The sequence below is a fragment of the Lutra lutra genome, chromosome 13 (genome assembly GCF_902655055.1).
Source record: "Lutra lutra chromosome 13, mLutLut1.2, whole genome shotgun sequence".
Lineage (NCBI taxonomy): Eukaryota > Metazoa > Chordata > Mammalia > Carnivora > Mustelidae > Lutra > Lutra lutra.
This window is the reverse complement of record NC_062290.1, coordinates 84377823-84400431: the sequence shown is the minus strand read 5'-3', so window position 1 is coordinate 84400431 and position 22609 is coordinate 84377823. Positions and strand designations below refer to the sequence as shown.

At 50.9% G+C, this 22609-nt stretch overlaps 1 protein-coding gene across 16 annotated transcripts in view; it reads left to right on the top strand.

The window, feature by feature from the left end:
• Positions 1-22609, top strand: part of DENND1A (DENN domain containing 1A) — a 504146-nt gene that overhangs the window by 423845 nt on the left and 57692 nt on the right. For all 16 annotated transcript variants that reach the window (XM_047699506.1, XM_047699505.1, XM_047699501.1 and 13 more), the window contains 5 exons: positions 15804-15908; positions 16291-16378; positions 18290-18330; positions 20591-20662; positions 21922-21978. In XM_047699506.1, the coding sequence (XP_047555462.1) occupies positions 15804-15908; positions 16291-16378; positions 18290-18330; positions 20591-20662; positions 21922-21978 (363 nt within the window). The remainder of the gene's footprint in view (positions 1-15803; positions 15909-16290; positions 16379-18289; positions 18331-20590; positions 20663-21921; positions 21979-22609) is intronic.

Below are 22609 nucleotides of genomic sequence, written 5' to 3'. Positions count from 1 at the left end.
TAGGAACCACTGATCGAAGTTGGCTTCCCATACAGGTGCAGATGCTGAGACTTGGGGAGGGAGAAAGCATGCCCGGGGGAGACAGCACTAGACCAAGAGCACCATCTCAGACTGCTGACCCCATCGGGGCCCTCGGGCAGACACTTGCCCCAGGTCAGCCAGCCAGTGTGCTGGGCGGGCCTTGAACCAAATATGGGCTCTACATACTGTGGTGACGAGTTCTCATGTGAAGGGTCCAGCAGAACTGAATCAGCAATCCGGTCTGGAGAAGCTCGTCTCTCAAATAAGGAAGCTTCCCTCTATCCTGAGTATCAAGACACTGCCCAGATAGTTTTAACCAGGAATCCCCCAAATATTGAGAGTCCACAGCCAGGAAATAAGTCCCTGAGGGAGGCATATAAGACGTCGTTTCCCCAAATGGTCTCTCCATCTACATATGTAGATGTGGGAATATTTACGCCACTCCAGCGCTCTATCTGGGTGACTCTTATAATTAATATTTACTTAAAACAATCATTAGTCTCTGCTGGGCGACATTAAACCCACGTTAGCAGTATTTTTAGCTGGGCCTTCCCCACACCTGTGATGGCAGGCGAGCATGCGGCAGCGGGAAGTCCTGCGTGCTTTATAAATAAGCCTCCTCGCACCTGGACGGTCCTGCTGGATGCCACTCTGGCAGCAGGCCGGGGGGCGGGGGCCCGGGCAGACAGCTGTCCCGATGCACGCCCGGAGCCTCCCACACGTCTGCTCAGGGTCCTCACGTCGCTTTACTTCCCCAGCATCAAAACTGAAATTCGTTTCTCTTGAGACTGTGCAGCCTCTGTGCCCCAGGCTGGACCCACATAAGTCATGATTTTTTCAAGAAGGATTTCTCCAGGAAGGGTGAGGAGGACTCTAGCAACAACCATTTATTGGATGCTGTCAGCCTAATGTTCATTGTTCCCTTTAAACCACACAACAACATGACCAGGTAGGTCATATCCCCTCCTTTTCCAGAAGAGGACGCGGATGCTCAGAAAAGATGAGAGCTTCCCCAAGGCCACACAGCCAGTAGGTGGGATCCCAGCATGCTGTGACTGAACCCAAGCTGCTCTGTACTTTCTCAGCCTATCTTACCTGATTTGTTAAACCACGAGGGAGAAGGGAAGTGGAATGACGTTTACTGAGTATCTGCTGTGTGCCAGGCAGTTTGCATATATTGTCCCAATACTCACAAGTGGAATTCGTTCACAGGAGATAAGAATGATTATTCCCATTTTACAGATGAAGAAACTGAGGCTCTGGAGAGTTTTACATTACACAGTCAAGATCATCTTGCTAAGCAAGCGTCAGAGCCAGAATTCAAACCCAACTTGATTCTCCAACAGTAGATGTTTTCCCACCTCACCAAAGGCCTCAAAAGAGAGATATTTGCCATACGTGTGGGTAAAAAGGTATAGTTTCCTACAGAGCCTAAGATTCTGTCATTTTCCTTCTATTCTGCTAAGTCTTTCTATTTAAAATGTTCGAGGTTTCTAAAGAACTTTTATCTCAGTAAAAAATTTATGTAGAATTTTGTAATTTTCAGGGATCTTCTTTAATAATTTAATCCTTATAATAATCTTGTGAAAGTAGGTGTCGCAAAGCCCATTCTACAGAGGAGTGAACAGTTCGGAGGGACCAAGTACATGCCCAAGGCAAGTACCCACCTGGCGGGCACTCAGCCTCGGAGCCTGTATCCGCCCCCCCCCGCCCCCCGCCCCACAGTGCTGTTCCCAGGCCTGGATCTGTGTGGTAGGGCCCAAAGAGTGAAGAATTTAAACACTATTCACCGAGAAAGAGATGGGGGGAGGGGGAGCCTGCAGCAGTGGGGCGCAGCCTCCCGAGGACCCCTTCACTAAAGGTGGTGGCATTTCCTCACCCATAGGAGCAGGCCGGAAGTTGTGATGGTCTGGGAACTACAAAAATAGCAGCTTTCACACTGATTCCTGCATGGGTGGAACTGGTGGTTCCAGGGCAGAGAAGAATGACTTTACAAGATGAAAATGATCAGTGAGGGCACGCAGGTCTGGAGGGGAGCGGAGTTGGCATTTTTTGGCCCTGCAGATAGTTGCCCATCTGCTCTCTGTCAGAATATGTTAGGAGTGCATCTGGATTGCTGCCCCTGAGTCTCGGCTCCAGGCTGGTCATGTGCTTGTCTCCACGACAACTCCAGGAGCGGTGTAAACTGCTGTGCTTTGAGCCAGATGCTGCTTGCACATGTGGTCTAATTAGACGGCGTTCCCGGCCTCCCGCCTCCCGCCTCGGCCCCTCCTTGCACACATACCGAGTTCTCTGCTTTCCCTTTCCTCCCTCCCGCTCACCCTCCTCTGCACGTCCTCAGTCTGTCTGTGTGGCTCTGCACCACGTTGGCCTCTTTCTCAGAAATGTTCCCATTGCCTTGTCGGCGGTGAATAATTCATTCACCAAGCACGGGAGTGTCTGCGCTGACCTGGGTCCCATGCTAGGAACTGGAGGTGCAGAGACAGTGGAGACGCTGCCCGCACCCTCGGGGAGTCCAGCCTCTAGCGAGGGGACCCCAGGACAGCTGGGCAGCACAGAGATGGCTGCGAGTGTGGTGGTGGAGGCGAGCGTAGTGGCTGTGGGACCAGACCAGGGACACCTAACCCGCCCCAAGGCAGGAAGGAGGTGAGGGGGAGCCTTGCAAGGGCAGCTGTCCCCACGTTAGTCCTGGAAGGCTGAGGGGGGACTTCTGAAGGCTGAGGGGGGACTTCTGCAGCCTGAAGAGGCAGAAGCGGGAGGCCTTCCTGGCAGAGGGCACAGCACCTGCAAAGGCAGGAGCCTGCAGACCAGTCTGGAGAATTGTGACCGGCTCCATGTCGTGGCAACACAGGGTGTCTGGGGAGGCAGGGAGCTGTGGTTGGCCCAACGCACGGGGTTATACCTTGGAGGGCTTCTCTCCAACTCCACTCGGATCTGCAGGCACTGGGAGCCGGGCAGGGGGAGTGACAGGGTGACTGTTGGTGCAGCCTGGCCTCTGGCAGTGGGTGGGGGGTGGTTTCAGGGGTGGGACTCTAAATAAATGAAGCCCTTCCAGTAATTGTCCCTGTGGACGAGGTCTGTTCCTTGGAACCAGAGGCCTCTGCTCAGGGCTGGGTGGACTGCTCCGGAATGAGCTCCGGGATGAGCTCCGGCACGTGCCAAGCAATCGTGTGTACCAGGCCCAGCGTCCCCCACTGCTCAGAGCTCTGGCTCTCAGGGAAGGTGACCCCGAGTAAAGAAGGAGAGCATCAGCATCTCACTGACCCCCACCTTCCCTCCGTGACATGATGTGCCCCCGGAGCCTGAGGGACACCAGCTCCTTACCGCGCGGTGTCAGCAAGGCCTCATCCCACTCCTCTGCTCCTGCCGTCCTCTGCTTTTCCATCTAGTGAGTCCCTGCTCCCTGGTTTTTATAGCATCTGTTCCCCTTGTGGCCTTTTTTGGGCCCCACCCTCCCCAACAAAGTGCCCGGGCGGTGCCCTCCCAGCACCCCAGCCACAGGTTCTCGTTGAGTGGAAGGTATAGAAGGTTCCACACAAATGCAACACCCAGCTCTCAAAGAGCATTTTTGAAAGCGCTGTTAGGACTTGAACCTCCGCTGAGTCCCTCTGTGTGCTACTCAGTATTGGCGCCTTGACAAATCCTATATCATCTCAGACCTTTCGAGATGAAGCACATAACATCCCCAATTTACAGATGAGGAAACTGAGGCTCACAGAGGCTTATCTGTGTCCCCATTCATGGAGCTCTGGGCTACACTGAGCCTCTTGAGTCCCCAGGTGATACATAATCCTCACCTAGAGACTCTGGACTCCTTTGACTGGGGCTGTGTCATATGTGGGAAAGGACATTTTTGTGTGGGCAATCATCTGTATCTTAAAATCCCCAGAAATTTCCCAGAGTGGGGTCAGACAGCATCGACTTCAAGTACAGCTCTGGCTCTTCCCAGCTCTGTGGCCTTGGGCAAGTCACGTCCCCTCTCTCTGTAAGATGAGGATAAAAGAGCCTCGCCTAATAGGGTTATTACACAGGTCCATCCCTCTGCCACAGTTAGCATGTGTCTGCTGTGCCCGGTCCTTCCCTCCTTTGCTTTGAGTCATGGTCTTGACTCCAGTGACCCCACATGTGTCCGGGGCAGGTAGCACATATCGCATGCTCTGAAACAGGGCTGCTTGAAGTAAATCACTGAAAGTGTGCTTTGGGCAAAGAACTCGTTATTTGGGGCAGAAGCCTGGTAGTGTTTGGCCCCTCTAGAGGTCAAGTCCTGAGCTGAGCCCTTTTTATGAATCATCTGCTGCTCCCAAGCCCCCCCCCCCGCCATGAGGAAGCATTCCCCCATTTTATGAATGAGAAAATGGGAGTCAGAGGGTTCAGGCCGTACACCACGTTCCACATGCGGTAAGCAGCAGCGCTGTCATTCTCACCTGAGTGTGTCCTCTGTTCCCAACTGTGCCCCAAAGGCTGTGCATTGAGACCCGTTTCTCTGTCAGGGGCAGTGGGTGACCTCCCAGAGAAAGGCCCTTTCCATGCCTAGAAACAACATACATTAGCATTAGAAAGCACCTTGAAGATCTTCTAGCATAGCACCTTCCCATTTTACAGATGAAGAAACTGAGGCCTGTACGAGGAACAGGAAATAAGGCCTGAGGTGGGTGGTTTCACTCTTCTTGTGCTCTTTATCCTTCACAACGCTGCCATCTGTTCATGACGAAAAAGCTTGCTGCCCAGGCCTCGTAAGCACAAGCCCCCACCAGGCACCAGAGATGGGCCCTGAACGAGTGACATTTGGGGGAAGAGGTGATCATAAGCACGTGGACCAGAGAGGGAGCCTGACAGTGCTGTGGAGGACCACCCTGAGGGCCATGTCACCAAGGCTGGCGGGCAGTGCTGCATTCAGTCAGAGGGCTGGGATTTTTTCCTTCCTCCGGACTGATTTGTGCTTCTTTGGTTTTATCTCCATGTCTTTTAGCCTTTTGACCCGTGAGTCCTGTATTCCTGTGGCTACAGCTAATGTTGGTTTTCCTGCCGGTCACTTTCAGGCTCATTGACGTCTCTCTCAGGGGCCCATCAGGCCCTCTGAGCCCACCCTCTCTGCAGCACACTCCCTGAAACTCCTCCTCACTCTCAGGAAACTGAAACCCTCTTCTCTAATCCGTTTAGGACCTCCTTTCCTGGGACCTGGGATGCAACAGACAGTGTGTTAAGCCCAGAGTCTGGCCCTCAGTGACAGGCAGACTCTGGTGTGGCCAAGATGGAGGTCCAGCAGGAGTTTGACATTGAGGGTGCCTGGGTGGCTCAGTCGGTTGAGCGTCTGCCTTCAGCTCAGGTCGTGATCTCAAGGTCTTAGAATCGAGTCCCGCATTGGGCTCCCCGCTCAGTGGGGAGCTCGCTTCTCCCTCTCCCTCTGCCTGCCTCTCTGCCTACTTGTGATCTCTCTCTCTGTGTCACATAAATGAATAAAATCTTAAAAAAGGAAAAAAAAGGAGTTTGACGCTGCAATCTCAGCATGTCCCGTCTGGCTTCTGTACTGGGGAGGGGAGCTGTCGCTGTCCTGCAGTATGGGCCTGATCTCCAGCTTTCGGTCACTTCAGCTGGACACTGTTGCCTGGAGCTGCCGACGTCATGGTACCGGGCAGTTAGAGCACACGATGGGTATTATTTCCAGGATATCCGGAAGCAGACGGAGGCTCCAGGTAATGAGATGCCTTCCTTAAGCACATAGTGGGAGCCAGAACATGCCATTTCTCCAGAGTCCCCTCTCCTCATCACTGCCTTCTGGTCCATCTCTGTGAACTGTCGGAGCAGCCCCGGGCGGCCGATAGGTCAAATACCATCGCATGTTGCATGAGCCCAGGACCAGACTTCGCCTTCCTAAGCCTCAGTATCTGTATCTGTAAAATGGAGATCATAACACCACGTACCTCACAGGATGGGGGGAAGAGTAAGTGAGATAATGCATGTGAAACCACCAGCGCCGGGCCAGTGCTCAGTAAGTGGGAGCTGGTTTTAATCACTGCACCTGCTTTCCTAGTAGAGCCGATTCCCATCTGCATTTCTTATGGAGAGAAAATCTTAAGCCGGTATGCACGAAGACCCTCTTCATTGTGTCTCCTCAGCTTCCACAGGCCTCCCCGCTCATCTGCCGTTCCTGCGCTAATCAGAATTTCCTGACTTCTCCCTGTTTGTCTCGGTTAATGCAGAAGGAAGGGGCTGCTGGCGCAGAGGAGCCAGGCGTGGGCCGACGCGCCTGTGATTTGAATGTCTTTACTGTAATCTAGCGAGTGTGTGAGAGGGCTTCTGTCAATACCGGAGCGGCTGGCCAGAACGGGCAGCTACCGTCTTCCCAGCAGCCCCCGCCCCTGCAAATTATCAGAGTGGCTCTTGTTGGACACCCGCCTTCCCCCTGACTTAAATCATCCGAACAGTGAGCCGGCTTCCCCCGTGACACATTGATTCTTTGTTTAGGGCTTGTTACGGTGCTGGGGGCCCAGGCCGGGAGGCTGCCCCCGGCGTGCCTGGGCCACTGCACAATTGGTTCAGAAAGCTGTCTTGGGCCAGCCCGGCCCGAGCCATCCGCACGTAGCCATGCGACACCCCCCTGCCCACGTTCACCTCGATGAGGGGAGAACGTGTATGGATCTGGGAGTTGTTCGAACCCTGCAGTATGGCGACCTCAGGCAGAAACCCTTGGCCTACATGGGCGTCCTTTCCCCATCTGTACAATGGGAGTCCTTTGTGAGTGTTTCAGGGCTGTGGTTAGGATCCAGCGAGGGGAAGGGTCGGGCTGGGCCTCAGCAAGCACTCAGCGGGCATTGGCTCCCTTCTCCCTGGACTCCCGCCTGCTGTGGCTGACCTGAGATTACTGCAGTCGAACCCAGCTGTCCCACTCCCTCCCTCCTCTGCCTCCAGTCAGGATTTTGTGTTCTCTGCACCAGACACAGAGCTGAGCCTTCTCAGTGTTGGCTGGGAGCCCACCCTGCTTTGTGGGCAGCCGCCACACCTGACCCTGTGAGCAGCGGCCCCGGGGACCCAGCTCTGGGAGTGGTGCCGTGGCCCCGGGCAGGGGGCTCAGTGTGGGCTCTCCACGTGGCCTGTGGGGCAGAATGTGCTACTTGGCAGGGCCTAGAAAGCCCCCCTCAGCCTTCAGAGCAGGGTTCCTGGCTACCCTGCCCTTTAGCCAGTGACTTGGGTATTTTATTAAGAATTTGGGGGTATTTAAACAAAATGCAACCAGGTTGGGACTGCTGGTGATAAATGGGGCCAGATTTTCCAACTCTCTTCATTCTTAAATTAAAAACAAAACAAAAACAAACAAACAAAAAGAGTGTCGATTGGCCGAGGTGCTCTGCTCATCTCTCTTATCTATACCAGTTATTATCAGCCTTGGGTATACTGGAGTCCTGGGGCGTTTTAGAAACTGTGGCCCTGGCATTGGGGATTTGAAAAGTCCCCCAAGTGATTCTAATGGGTGGAGGGTTGAACACTACTTGACCACGCCAGCGTGCCTTCCCCCCCGGCCCCCTGTAGCCCCCTGAGGCAGGTGGGAGAATGAGGATCTGAGAGGTACTGTCCTTTGCATACAGGGGCAGAGCTGGGACCAGAACCCAGCTCCGTGGTGCACTCCCCCGCCTGCTTCCTCCTGCAGCAGGCTGGGGTGGGGGAGGTCGTTGGCTGCTGGCTGGGCCCTGGTGGTCTTGGTGTGGAGACATCAAGGTGGCTCCTCGGGCTTCTCATCACCTGAAGGCATCAGGTGAGATGCTCAGAGGAAGTAATGTGAAGAAGGAAGCCAGAGGGGAGCATATGCGGGAAGAGATTAGCAGCAGACAGTCCAGAGTCTCTGGAGATGAGCTTGCGGATGAGGTAGACAGGATATCGTAGCAAGAAAATTTGGCCGGGGAAGGTCACACATAGCCTTGAGTGTCCTGAGCCAGAGTTTGGACACCCCACTTACATGGACCCGCCACCTTGCTCGAAGCTATTCTGTGCTCCTGCCACTGAGTCAGATGACAAACGGAGTCAACCGCCAGAGCCCCACTGACTATCCCGCAGAGGGAGAGGAAGCTGGGGACATGCAGGGCATGTGCAGTCACAGGGTCCTGGACTCTGAAAGACCTGTGCCTCCTTCAACGCCCCACGGCCACCATCTTGAAATTCCTGATAATTCCACCTTGAAACTTGTGCTTTATAAAAGTAGTCTTATGGGACAGTGGAGCGTGTGCAGGAGCAGAGGACATCTGCACTGCTGTCCTCCCTGGAGTCTTGCCATCCGGCCCCATAGAACCCCCTCGGTGCCGCCTGCACAGAGTTGCAGTGGACCCACGGTACATGGGGGCTCAGCGAGACTCAGAGCACTTACAAGGTAAAGCTGTGAGGTCCACAGTTGAGGCAGCGGGACACCGACAGCCCCAACAGTCCCCACTTTGTGTTAGAACTAGAATGCGCTTCGGTGCCGACAGAAGGCAGTGCTGTTCTAAGAACCTCAGTGATCCCATTTCTCGTTCACATTACTTGCCCGTATTAGCCTACTACCACTTGTGCAAATGATGGCCTACAAGGAACGGATGGAGCAACTTTAGTCCCTTTTCCTTTCTCATCAGTAAGCCGAAGGCAGAGAGCGCTAGTAGAATATGTGTACATCAAGAACTGAAATAAAAACAGTTGAGTTTTGTGCAGCATTTCCACTGTCTGATAAGGACAAAATACAAATGCGTTTGTGAGTTACGAAATACGATTCCACATATGTTCGCATTTAAAACTGGCATGGCACGGTGTAGAGTTGAGCAATAAGATTCATGCTAATAATTTAAATTTTTATTTTTTTCTTCACATAGAATGACATTAAATAGTAAATTTGAAAAGCTCCATTATGGGCCTAGAAAGAAACCATGAAAGAAAGAAAAAGCTTTATATTTTGCTATGGCACTTAGGGACTTAACAGCCCTTCCTTCCCATGCATCCATTTTGCCCTGTGTCCCACAAATTATGTCGCCCGCCCTGGAAAAACCCAATCTCTACCCTCAAGAAAATAGCTATTTGTGAAAAATTTGCTTGCTGTACTTTGCCATAATCTTCCAAGCAACGCTATGAGTTGAACTGGCCTTGAGTAAGTGTCATAGGTGGGGAATGACAAGTCACCTGAGGTCACACAGCCGGTGTGGTCAGAACCACAGTTCAAGACCAAGTCTTTCTGACTCCAAGACACGTTCTCTGTCTACCACATTGTGTTACCTTAACTGGATCTATTTTTGTTTTTTAATCTTAAGGGTTTTTTAAAGGGCCTTTACCCCCCAAAACATTTAAAAATAAAGATAACCAGCCCCCCACCGGTGTGCCATTTTCACACTGTATTGTGGTTATTTGTTCCCTGAACAAGATAGGATTCTTTGATAATAGGAGCTTTTCTTTTAGACTTTCTATAATGGAAAATTTCAAATTTATACAAAGTAAATGAACTCCCATGTACCCATTGCCCAGCTTCCACAATTATAAACATTCTGTCATTTTTTTTAGATTAAAAAAAATTTTTTAACTATAGTAAAATACACATAACATCAAATTTACCCCTATAACCGTTTTTAAGTGTATGTACAGTTCAGTGGCATTAAGTACATTCACACTGTTGTACAATGATCACCCATTTCTAGAACTTTCTTCATCTGGCATAATGGAAAGTCTCTACCCACTAAACAACTCCCCATCCCTCCCCATCCAGCCTCTGGCAATGACCATTCTACTTTCTGTCCCTAAGAAGTTGACGACTCTAGATACAAGGGAAAATAAGCAGTATTTGTCCTTCTGTTACTGGCTTGTCACTTAACATGAGGTCGTCAAGGTTTGCCATCATAGCCTGTGCCAGAAATTCTCTCCCTTTTTTTTTTTAATTTTATTTTTTATAAACATATATTTTTATCCCCAGGGGTACAGGTCTGCGAATCGCCAGGTTTACACACTTCACAGCACTCACCATAGCACATACCCTCCCCAATGTCCATAACCCCACCCCCCCCAACCCCCCTCCCCCCATCAACTCTCAGTTTGTTTTGTGAGATTAAGAGTCACTTATGGTTTCTCTCCCTCCCAATCCCATCTTGTTTCATTTATTCTTCTCCTACCCCCTTAACCCCCCCATGTTGCATCTCCTCTCCCTCATATCAGGGAGATCATATGATAGTTGTCTTTCTCCGATTGACTTATGTCGCTAAGCATGATACCCTCTAGTTCCATCCATGTCGTCGCAAATGGCAAGATTTCATTTCTTTTGATGGCTGCATAGTATTCCATTGTGTATATATACCACATCTTCTTTATCTATTCGTCTGTTGATGGACATCTAGGTTCTTTCCATAGTTTGGCTATTGTAGACATTGCTGCTATAAACATTCGGGTGCACGTGCCCCTTCGGATCACTATGTTTGTATCTTTAGGGTAAATACCCAGCAGTGCAATTGCTGGGTCATAGGGTAGTTCTATTTTCAACATTTTGAGGAATAAAATCAATTCTCTCCCTTTTAAAGCTGAATAATATTTCATTGTATGGATATTTTGTCTTTCCACTCATCCACAGACACTTGGCGCGCTTCTGTCTTTTGGCTACCGCCAGCAGTGCTGCCATAAACACAACATCCTGCTGTTCTTGGCACTATCCCCTGGGCTGCTCCCCACCTTCAACTGATTATTAGTATTACTTACAGGAACTGTATTTTATTCATCTTTGTATTCCTCTAACGCAGAATCTGGCACATAGAAGGTGTTTTTAAAATGTGCATGGAGGGGCGCCTGGGTGGCTCAGTGGGTTAAGCCTCTGCCTTCAGCTCAGGTCATGATCTTAGGGTCCCAGGATCGAGCCCCACATAGGGTTCTCTGCTCAGCAGGGAGTCTGCTTCCCCTCCCCTCCCACCACCTGCCTCTCTGCCTACTTGTGATCTCTCTCTCACTCTCTGTCAAATAAAATCTTTAAAAAAAAAAAATAAATAAAATGTGTGAATGGATAAATCTTCCAAAATTACTGTTTTTAAAATTTTAAGCAAGGGCCATAAAGAATGAACCCCTTTTTTTCTTAGAATTGCAGAGTAAATGTACACACTGAATTTTTATAAATTCGCACAGGAAAATAAGAGTTTAGTACTATAAGTATGGATCAGCAGAACAAGGAGAGTTGTCCCCTCAGAAGACTCTGAGAGGAGAATTTATTTTTATGCCAGGACCCACAGTACTATGGACAAAAGCCGTTTATTTCTGGAAGTATCAGAAACGCCCGGAATCACCATTTTCACCTGTTAACAAAGGTAGATTCATTAGTAACGGAATTTTCAATTGATTGCATATGTCAGGAAGATAATCCGAGAGTACAACTTGTCTGTCTGTAACAGAATCCTTGATAGGGTTAAGCAGCTGTGTTTAACTCTCCTCCGGGTCATGGATGGGAGAACTCTGCTAATGTGATCTAAGCTTGAATACTCACGGCTCGCCTCACGTGCGCTCACGGAGCTATCAGCCAGTAGTCCCATTGCTGAGTGCCGCCTAAGAAGACAAAAGATTTAATCAACGCAACAGGAGAACTAAATCAGCAATTCTTACAAAGGAGGGTTTAACGAGACACCTTGCCTTGTTCCTCTCTGCCGCAGAGAGTGGAGTGGGGTGACCATTTCAGCTACAGAACGGGGAACCAGGAGTAGCTGGGCCAAACGGTTCAGCATCTTTGGTACAGATGGGCCTGGGGCAGAAAGAGCCTTCCTGGTGGCTTGCTTACTCCCGGGAGCATAGGTGCTTCGAGTACCCATCTACCAGAACTCCCCTGGGCTCTCGCAGGTGTTCACGGACAAACAGTTTGAACTGACACCCCAAGAGAAGCCCCGGGCTGGGGGTGGACCGCGTGCATGACGGCTGGGCTTGGGGGGCCGTGGCGTATAAAATCTTGACTCTGCCGTTTATGGGTCCTGGGACCTTGGGCAAGTGACCCTACCTGTTATTCTGTAACAATTAGGTGGACTGTGGCGGTTGTCATTTCCTTAGAAAGTGAGTAGCTCCAGGGGTGTGAGCCCTCCTAGCCTGTGGCTGGTCAGCACTTTATACATGACAACGGGTGACCGTGTCTCTGGTTTTCACCAGGATTAGGATGAAAACAGTTGCCCTGAACAGATGGGATTTGCTTACCCAATTCCCATTCCCCCTTTTAGACTCCACTGACATGTGCCTCCTCTCTCTCACGATTTCTGACCTGCTGCTCCAGGCGGGTTAGCCTTTTCCTCTCCTGGCTCCTGTGGACACTTGGCGAGCTGCCCCACGCGGGTGGCACTGCACTCTAGTGGTACTCGTTCCCATGGCTGACTGACACTGCTGGTGGTGTTCTTGAAGCTTTTAGCAGAAAAAGCCCCCATTGTCACATTTTCCCCTCATCTTTTCCATCCGTGCCCATGTCCTTTTGTCCATCTCTATGGCACAGACGTCTGATCCAGGGGGACATCGCCTGCACTAAGGAGACAACAGGCCCAAAATGTTCATGTCTCCCCAAAGCTGAGATTCTTTCTGCTCCCCTGCAGCTAAATCCTGCCTCAGGCTACCCTTCCACACAAATCTGGTGGTAAATTCTCTCGAATTTATTGGTCCCTCAGCAGACTCCTTCCTGGCAGTGCTGGGCCACAGCTGTAGGAGTGAATGCTAACAACTCCAGTGAGCATTTCCTCCAAGGAGCTCTAAACTCCCCGGACACAAGTGTCACTCACCTGGCGTCGCATTCTGAGACCTCTTTACTGTCAGGTCAAGGGGTGTCAGCCACAGCGAGACCACTGGGCTCCTGTGGCAGGAACCAGGGTCAGGCTCAACCTGTGGTTCTAAAGCCAATGTCCCTGGGCTTCTAACTGGGGCGGGGGGAGCTCAGCGCTCTCCCCGGGCAGTGTAGCCGGGAGTCCGGTGAGGCCTCTGCCCTCTGGAGCTCCAGGTCACAGGGGACACCAGTGAAGATTCAGCCCCCAGGGGTACGCCAGGCCGAGTGGGAGCGCTGAGCTAGAATGACTACCACACACAGAGGCCTGTGTTTAAGAGAATAGGGGCACCTGGGTGGCTCAGTCATTAAGTGTCTGCCTTTGGCTCAGGTCATGATCTCATGGTCCTGGGATTGAGGCCCAGATCAGGCTCTGCGCTCAGCAGGGAGTCTGCTTGAGATTCTCTCTGTCCCCCTCAGTCTGCCCCTTCCCACTGCTTGTGTGCTTGCATGCCCTTTCTCTCTCTCAAATAAATACATACAGCCTTAAGAAATGAGAGGAAGGAAGGGTGGTGCAGGTGCAAGGAACAGCACTGGAAAAAGCGGGAAGCAAGTGGGAAAGGACATGGCATATGATCAGGAGATGCACTGGGAGCAGAAGGTACCTGGGGGAGCAGAGGAAAAGGGACACAAAAGGACTCTGGAAAAGAAAGCTGCGCTCAGCTTAGGAAAGGTTTGTTTGCCCTGCTAGGGAGCTAGGACTTTTCCTCTCCTCTCCCACACAGGGCCCCGTGTATGTGACACATGCCACTAAGTGTATGGTGTTGAGTGAAACAGGTGCCATTCCTGCCCACATGAAACTTAAGAGTCTAGTGGAAAAACTTAACCAAATAACCACCCAGCAAAATGCCTCTGCAGCCAAAGTTCCTGGGTAGGATAGTAGCGTGATCTGATGTGTGTTTTAGAAATCTTGGAGAATTGGAGTAGACGAAGGGAGGCAACTGGAAGGGACACAGAATTAAATCTCCACCATGGTGGGCAGAGAGATGGTGAGCGGAAACAAACTTGATTGCTTTCGCTGGCAAAGCAGGGAGGGATGTGGGCAGTGTGATAGGTCCATGGGGAGCTATGATAATGCCAACTTAAGAAAGAAACAGATGTGGGCTAATCCAGTTGGGCTAATGATTGGGAGTTTGGGCCATTTTGAGTTTGAGGTGCTAATGGGCCATCCAGTGGGATTGAGACATACGGTTTGGGAGCGAAGGAGGTCTGAGCTATGATGTTATCACAGGCCATCAGTGTGTAGGTGACACCACTCATGGGTGGGACGGCCTGGAGAGGGACATAATTGCCCTGCTGTGCTTCCCAGGGTGGAAGCAGAACTGGCAGGCCACGGGGATGGGATGCTAGGTGGGCTTTAGTTTGTTATCACTAGCCCATCTCCCAGCTGTTAAGCAAGAAAGATGTAAATCCGTGCCAAATTAGTCAATGTCGTGGAATATTCTTTTTCTTGGAGAACAAGGAAATTGTCCTCACAGACAATGTCCTCACAATGTAAATGTTGCCTGTTTCCCTTCTTGCTTTCACAGCCAGGAAGCTCAGAGCTAATTTTGAACCTTTGTTTTAGAAACCGTATAGGACCTGCATATCCAGACACTCTTTTCCCAAGTAAACATGTTTTATATATTCACATATTCTTTTTAGCTCTATTTTTTTTCCCTTTCTTTTGGGTGCTCATATAGGCTGCCTCAGATCCTTTGTAAAATTAGGTGGGGCTTACCTGTGTAAAAACAAGCCCTCCCCCCAGCCTAGTTTTTGGGGGTCATCCTTACACCTTTTGCGAAATGTCTGTGCCATTGCTGAGCTAATATTGGCCAGACTTAAGCAGGAGGAACCCTTGGAATTCACAGCAGCCAGACAGTAAATTTAACACTTACGTAACTCATTAAAACAGGATAAAAGTACAGCTTCAAACATCTCTGTGTTTGCCGCCAAGTCTGTGAAGGGAGGGGCACTTTAATTCAGTTCAAGGTGTCGAAGTCTGATCTTTCAGAATTGAGGATACACCACCGAAATTAAAGACTTGTCTGAGAAGATGAGCACTCCAGATCCCTTCAAAGAAAGATCGAGGTGTTGACTACAGGGATGGAATGCGGCTTCAGCTTTAGCTCTTGTTTTCTTCACTCATAAGACGTAGTTTGGTGAAAGCATGACTGCTCATCGGGCGGTGTAAAGCACACAGTTGACTGGGCGGTAAATCCTATTTTTGATTAGCCCCGCTTTTTAACACAAATAATTATTTTAAAATGGTTATTTGTGGGGCGCCTGGGTCTCAGTCGTTGAGCATCTGCCTTTGGCTCAAGTCATGATTCCTAGTCCTGGGATCGAGCCCCACATTCGGCTTCCTGCTCGGCGGGGAGCCCGCTTCTCCTTCTCCCACTGCCTCTGCTTGTGTTCCCACTCTTGGGGTCTCTCTCTCTCTCTCTCTCTCTGTCAATTAGATAAATAAAAATCTTAAAAAAAAATAAAATGATAATTTGCTCTTGGTCGAGATCACTGTGTAGATGGTTTTCAAAGTGTGTTCCACAGCCGGCGCCTCAGGAACTGCAAAGGTGCTGAGGTGGGGGAGGAGACTGCCCAGCCACCACCCCTGCACCCCAGCATCCCCCCTCCCCCCGCTTCCCGAAGAGCAGCTGGACAGTTTTATGTGACAAGGCTCCTCCTGCATGAGGTGCTGCTTGGATTCTCTTCAAAGTGAAAAGAAAAGTCTGGAAGTTATCGCATTGGAGGGAACATCCCACTAACTTGCTGCTGGGATACGACCGGCTCCTCCGAAAGGGGCCAGGGGTGGGGTTCGGAATCTCAGCCTCCTACCAGCCCTGGGACTTTGGGGGATGACTTTTCCTTTCTGAAACCGCCGCCTCTTCCACAGAACAGAAAGCCTGTGAGGACAGTAGCCGCTCGACCAAGTAAACGAGAATTAAATCAATCAGATGCAGAAGAGCCATCTAACCGAGTGTAAGGACTGACCGCCACCCTCACCCCACTCCTCCAACCCCACTCTGCCATCTCTGTTTCCCAGGAGGAGCCAATCACCTTCTGTGAGGAAGCCTTCGTGTCCCACTATCGCTCAGGAGCCATGAGGCAGTTCCTGCAGAACGCGACCCAGCTGCAGCTCTTCAAGCAGGTACCCCGCCCTCAGGAGGGTGGCCTGTCTGGACCCCCAGCGGGGATTTCTGCAGCTGTCTTACTGTGAGCGCTGAAGCTGTGGGCATCGGGGACCCAGGCCCACCAGAGGGGCTCAGGGTCTGGGGAAGGGGATGGGTGCAGAAGCGGGGTTAGTAGCCAGGCAGCCCCTCTACAAATATGCCGGTCAAGTGGCATTCAGCAAGTTACCGTCAACGCATAGCCAGTGTTTTCAAAACTTGTTTTTAACTCACTGTTCCAAAGGCCCTTTCCTGTCTTGGGAAACGTGGTGGTTCTTTGGGTGGACACCAAGGTGTCCGGCTGAATGGTTTTTCCCCGTGTCTTTGCATAAGCTGTTACGCCTTTGTTCTTTCTTTCTCTAGTTTATAGATGGAAGACTGGACCTTCTCAATTCCGGCGAAGGTTTCAGTGACGTTTTCGAAGAGGAGATCAGCATGGGCGAGTACACTGGTGAGTTCGATTCATTTTCCCTCCTGTGCCGTGGGCTGTTATGTGGGACTAGAATGTGCGTGGCAGGGAGTGGCCGTGGCTTCTCTCTTTCCTTCAGTGCGGGTTGGAGAGAGACTCACTTCACCCTCGGCCTTGAAATGTGTGAGGAATTCCTCTTCGTTTTCTGATGAGACAGAGGCACTTGGCCTGTCTGAGATCCTCTGTCCGGGGGTCAGTCGCTTCCCCTGGGGTGGCCAGAGTCTAGTGACACGTAGTGGCCGGCATGCAACAGCTCAGAGCACTCGAGGCGTTGAGTTAGGAGAGCTGGCTTGACATCCGGCCCCCACCTCCAGGGAAGCCGTGAGAACTTGGTCAGGGCATGTCACCTCTTCATCTGAAGTGTCCCCATCTCTGTGCTGAGGAGAACAGGGCCCACCTCGTGGGGGTCCTGTGGAGATTGACTCGGAGTCCGCAAGGACAGATGCTGGCACAGGACCACTGCTAAATGAGTGTTTCTTTCAAAGGTGAAAGTCATCACTGCCTGGTCTCCACAGACCATTTGACCTGGAGCGATCATCTTCTCATGATTCAGAGGTGGCCTCTGAGGCCCAGAGAGGTGTTCGCGGCGGACCCTGCCTCCTGAATCCCAGTCTGGCCTTCTTTCCAAGTCCCGAAGCCTTAGCCTGTGGCAGTAAAGGCAAAACCAAATGCAAAGTCACGGTAATCAGGCCGTTGACCCGCTCTTATTGCTGGGCCCGTGCCAGGTCTGGACTATGCTTCTGTGATACGACTGGTGGTTGTATCACACAACTGGTGGTTCATAGGGTCAGGCAAAACCTCACCTACAAAACCCCATTCACAGGCCTGACCAGCCTGAGCTGCATGGAGAGCACAAAAGCGCCCATAAAACCAGTCCACGGACGTGAGAGTGAGTCAGTGCTCCTGCCACGTCCAGAGCCCCATAGAGTAAGAAACAGAAGACCAGGTTTTGCCCTCAAGGAGCGGAGTCTACTGGTAGGAGAAAGAGATGCATAACTAAAAACAAATACAGATTAAACCAGTGCAAGAAAAGGAGCAGAAATAGGCTTTTAGGCAGGTAGAACAGGACTCCACTAATCCACACTCTGTAGTGTGAAAGCTTCACAGAGACACAGCGCGCTCAGAGTGGAACATGGGTTCTGAAGAGAAGACGAGCTTTATGTGCTGTTAAACTAAGTCAGGCCATTAGGAGCTTCTAGAAAAGCTGTCCAGTGATAAGACCTGCTTACCCCACTGGATAAAATGAACAAGTCCCCCAACAATGCCTCCTTTTTCTTTCCCTGTCACTACTCAAGTGTCTTGGGGCTGACCGTGTGTCCGGCAGTGTGGGGACATGCAGCCCTCCGGTTCCTGCCCTGGGGTGGCTCGCAGAACTTCAGAGAATGTGGGCTTTGGAGCGGGGGTTACCTGCTCTAGAGGACTGTTCAGAGGAAGGGGTGGGAGAAACTTACAGAGGAAATGATGTTGGAGCTGTTGGTTGAGCATCGTGAGCAGAGAGAGTAGGGAATGGTGCCCAGCAAGGGGAACAGTGTTTGTGAGGGAATGGAGGGTGGAGGGGATGGGCGGACGGGATGGAAAGGCTGAGAGAGGGTGGGGCCAAGACAAGACTGGAGAAGAGAATCAGGCATGCTCAGGAGTCTGACCCCACCTCTGTCCAGTGGGGAGTGAGGAAGGAGGATTTAGGTTGCGACTGGGGCCACTGAGAGGATCGGATCTCTGTTCTGGAAAGAAAACCTGTGGCAGCAACTCACCGCTCCCTCCTATAGGGAGTGGAGCATGGAAGCCTCCATGAGATTCTCCAGATGTTGAACTTTCCAAATCCTGCTCGCTAAGCAATTCGAGGAACTCCTGAAAGCATATGCTTTAACCACTTCTCTAACTTCTCTTTCCCAGGCAGCGATAAACTCTACCATCAGTGGCTCTCCACAGTCCGGGTAAGCGTGCAGCCCCACAGAGCCCCAGGGCCCCTCCTGAGCCTCCTGGCAGTCCCCAGCTTCCCCTGCCCCACGTCCCCTCCCCCGCTCTGCCGCAAAGTGGTCATTCAGCCCAGGGCCCTCCATTCTGGCAGCCAGAGATGCTTCTGCTTGCAAAGCCAGGCCATCTAGGTGCAGGCTTGCACGATGAGACTGTCCAGAGCATCCTTAGGTGAGGGCAAGGAGAGCCAGGAGAAGCGTCCTCGTCTCAGGAAGCTGGCCAGGGCGTGTTGAGTGGATGTTGTTATCCTAGAGCATTTCTGGGGGTCTCCTTCGAGACCAATGCAATTGGGAAATTTTCATGGCAAAACCAAAAATGTGTCCCTGTTGCTGCTCTGTGGTGTTTTTCACACCAAAGGCTCCTAGGAAGATGGAGAACACATCACTGAGTTTTTCACCCCTCGCTATTGTTACGAACAATGTCTTGTTGTGTGTTGGAAGCTAGGTGCTTTGGTCTTCAGAAGCCAATAAAACCTCTGCTTGGGTTTATCAGTGTGTATGTACTGAGGGCCTCCTTGGACCAGGCGCCACACTAGGGATACAGTCGGGAGCAGGAGGACACAGTCCCTGCCCTGGGGGCACTTCCTGTCTTCTTGGGGTTGCACGCGTAAACAGGCAACCCCAGCATAATGTGAGAAGTGTTCTCTCCTGCTTGCGGGCTGAGCGCACCACTGCCACGGCAGGTCCCTTGGAAGTGGCTGCCGTTGGCCGAGAGTAAGCAATTCCTCCATGAAAGACCTCTTTTGTTCTTCTTGGATGGCCAAACGCTGCACTTGGCAATTCGTAGACAAGCAATAAGGACTTGTTGATTGATTGATAAAAGGAGTTTTAATATTCCAAAGGACCATTGAAATAAGATACTGAGTAATTTTGGAAAGCAGTATGGAATAAATAAGCGGGTAAAAATTTCATATTGGCCTACAACATAGAATGCTTTCTAGGTCAAACTGCAATGTTTTTAATTAAAGCTCAAAATTTCTAATAATGGGCTGGAACCAAAAATCGTGCTAGGAGTTAATCCCCGAAATTACATTACTGTGTTTTATTCATTTATGTACCCACTTGATCCAGTCTGTCTCTTTGTTCAAATCAGTGAGAGTTATCTTTCCAAACCACCACAAATCTGATTATTGATGCATCTGATTAAAAGTCCTCCGGAATATAGACTCCACATCCTGGCCCCTCGAGAGCTGGCCCCGCGTGCCATCCTCCCCATGATACGCCGACCACTAGCCAGGAACACCAGGCCTTTCCAGCGTCTGCACTTGTTTCCTGTGCAGTCCTCTCTCCCTAGAATGTCCTTACCCTTCCTGTCCCCAACATGAACTCCTTGTCCTTCACGGACCAGGCCAGATGTTTCGTCCTCTAATACCTTCTCTGACCATGCAAAGTGAGAGCTGTGTCCACACACCTTGTGCACACAGTCAGGGCAGCTGGCCCGACCTTCGGCTGCAGCTGTTTCGCCTGGGGCATCCCCCCCCTCCGCCCCGCTACAGACTGGAGGCCCTCGAGGGTAAAGGCCAGCCTCCCTGTGACTCAGTACCCTCTGAGGCTAACACAGGGTGTCTCCGCAGTGAGCCCTCAACGAATTATCTAGAGCCTGTGCACCCTTCATGTCCGTTCGTTGTCTCCTTTGTGTCCTGGGAAGGCCAGCCTCCCTCCCCCTCTCCTCTGTTCTCCCAAAGAAACTGAACCAAGAAATTGGTATGTTGGATTTGTACGAAAGCCATGATTCACGTTGATGGCTACTCATTCTTTCCTTCCCTCAAGATATCGATGTTAAGGAAGGCAGCCTACCAGAGTGATTAAAAATAACAACACAGAAAGCCAAGGTGAGGAAAGGAAGGCTCGTGACGGAGGGTAGCCAAATAAACTAGAACTTCTTCAGAAGCCGTAGATTACTGTGGGGAAACCTTGCCTCAGAGAGCCTGTGAAGAGCTTTTCTTCCAGTCAGCGGACAGGTGCCAAGTGCAACACTGAGTCCCCCTGCAGCCAGTTACCACCATCCGCGTCCGCTCCCGGCTCTCCCAGTCCCCACCCATAGCGCTTCTGCCGAGGCCATAACTAATTGCCCGGCACCGGTTACCATCCAGGCCTGTTTCTCTAATTAAATTACACGCTCTTGGAATGTTGCTTAACTTGTTCAGAGAGAAGAGGTTTTTTGTTGGTGTTGGCCCACTCTGTCTTGAGTCCCGGTCGCTAATTGACATTTCTATTACAGAAAGGAAGCGGAGCAATTCTGAATACCGTGAAAACGAAAGCGAACCCGGCCATGAAGACGGTCTATAAATTTGTGAGTACTGGTCTCGGTCCCAGGACCCCGACAGATGGGTCCCTCGACATGAGGAAGCTCTTCAGCCTACCTGACCCTGTACCGCAGGAAGGATTCAGGGGCTGCTGTGCGGTTTCCCAGAGCTTCCAAGGCTCTTAGAATTACGTAGTGTTGATTATCTGGTGACCAGGTCAGTGACGTTTCTCGTGTTAAACGGTTTCCGCTCCCAGTTGCTGCAATCAAGAAATGGGAAGCCACTGGTTTTAGCTTTTAGTAGAGGGTAGACCAGGGGGTGCGGATGCTGGCTGCTCCATGCGTGTGTCCCTGAGACCCGAAGGTGTGGCCGACCGGGCATTCTGGTAAAACCTTTCCCATGGGGATCCCCACCATCCCGTCCAAACGAAGCCGCTCCTTTGCCGGTTACTGAAGAGCGTTCATGGTGGGACACACTCCCTGACCGTTGTCCCCAACTCCTTCCTCGTCTCTCTCACCACTGCCCTGTAGGATGTGCATTGTTTGTGAGACTCATGCCCACAGCAGAGAGAAAATAGGAGAACACGTCAGCTCCCGCTCTGATGTTCCATCCCTTACAAGCCTCAAGTATTTTTTTTTTTCCTCATGGTTTCTCTTGCTTGCTAATTTGACTGTGAGCCACTTCACTGGGGTGGTTTTGTTTTATTTCCATTTTTAATTTTGTTAGTCCTTTCTGTGCTTAAACTGTAGTTATTTTAACCAGGCGGGTGGCTGCCAACAGAACCACACAGGTCTAAAATGACAGAAAATAAAAGCCAGGGTGTGTGCCGAAATGAGATTGAAAGAAATGGTACCGGGGGGACCCAGCGATGTGTCTGCTCAGGCCAGTCAGCCCAGGCAGAAAATTGGTCCTGAGGCCCCGGCCCGGTGAAATGTAATAGATATTCAGATTCTTAAAGCTGCTGTTCCATCTACACTTGCTGGGAGCTGTCACCAGGCTGCTAAGATAAATAATTATAGAGCAGAAGAAGGCCTTCGGAAGGAGGGAGGGGGGAAAAAAAAAAACTCAGTGCCATCAAAATGCAGCAAATAAAATCTCTGTTGCCTCTTTAAGGTTGTTTTTTTTTTTTTTAACCTCTTAACATTGTATTTGTTTTCGTAGCCATTATGTTTTCGACTTGATGATCCCATTTTTTTCCTTCTTTTTTCTAGTAATCAGAGAAGGTGATTCGCGACGGATTGAAATCAAGCATAGTCCCTGCTGGAAACAGAGAGGGAATCTTAACTTAAATTAATTTTTCATGCAGGCAAAAGATCATGCAAAAATGGGAATAAAAGAGGTGAAAAACCGCTTGAAGCAAAAGGTACTTGAAGTTCTTATTCAAAATGTATAAGCACCGTGTGTGAAACGCGTGGCCACAAAAAAGTATGATGTGATCAATAGAGAGCTGTTTGACACAGTGTTGTTAGCACACTTCAAAATGCATTACCAGCTGTCCGGGAGTTTTCACACTGTTATAAATATTCACAGACAAAAAACTCTCTTCAAATAACATTAAGCCTGGCTTAAACCCACAAAGGCAAGCAAGTTCAGAGTTAAGCACCGTCAGTCTGCCCCGCTGCCCACCCCACCAGGCCTGGGGCTCACAGGGCTCTCTGGAAATTGGCTCGGCCTCCCCATCCAGGCCAGTCTGCTTCCCACCGCTGACCTCTGCCCTGGGACGGCCGGTCACCAAAACCAAGAAGCATCTCCGGGCAAATGACCTCCATGGTTTGGGCATGCACATGACCGCCACACAAACACAGGACACACAGAGGGGTGGGTTTCAGGAGGATGCTGCAGGCTGTCCTCACAGTGCTGGCCTGACCAAGAGGAACCCAGCGGCTCTGGTCTGGGACTCTTGGGCAACAGGGCAAGGACTCTGATTTGTCTTCTTGGACCATCAGTAAAATGGTACGGAATCCTACAGGCTCTGTGCTGGCCAGGAGCCCCCT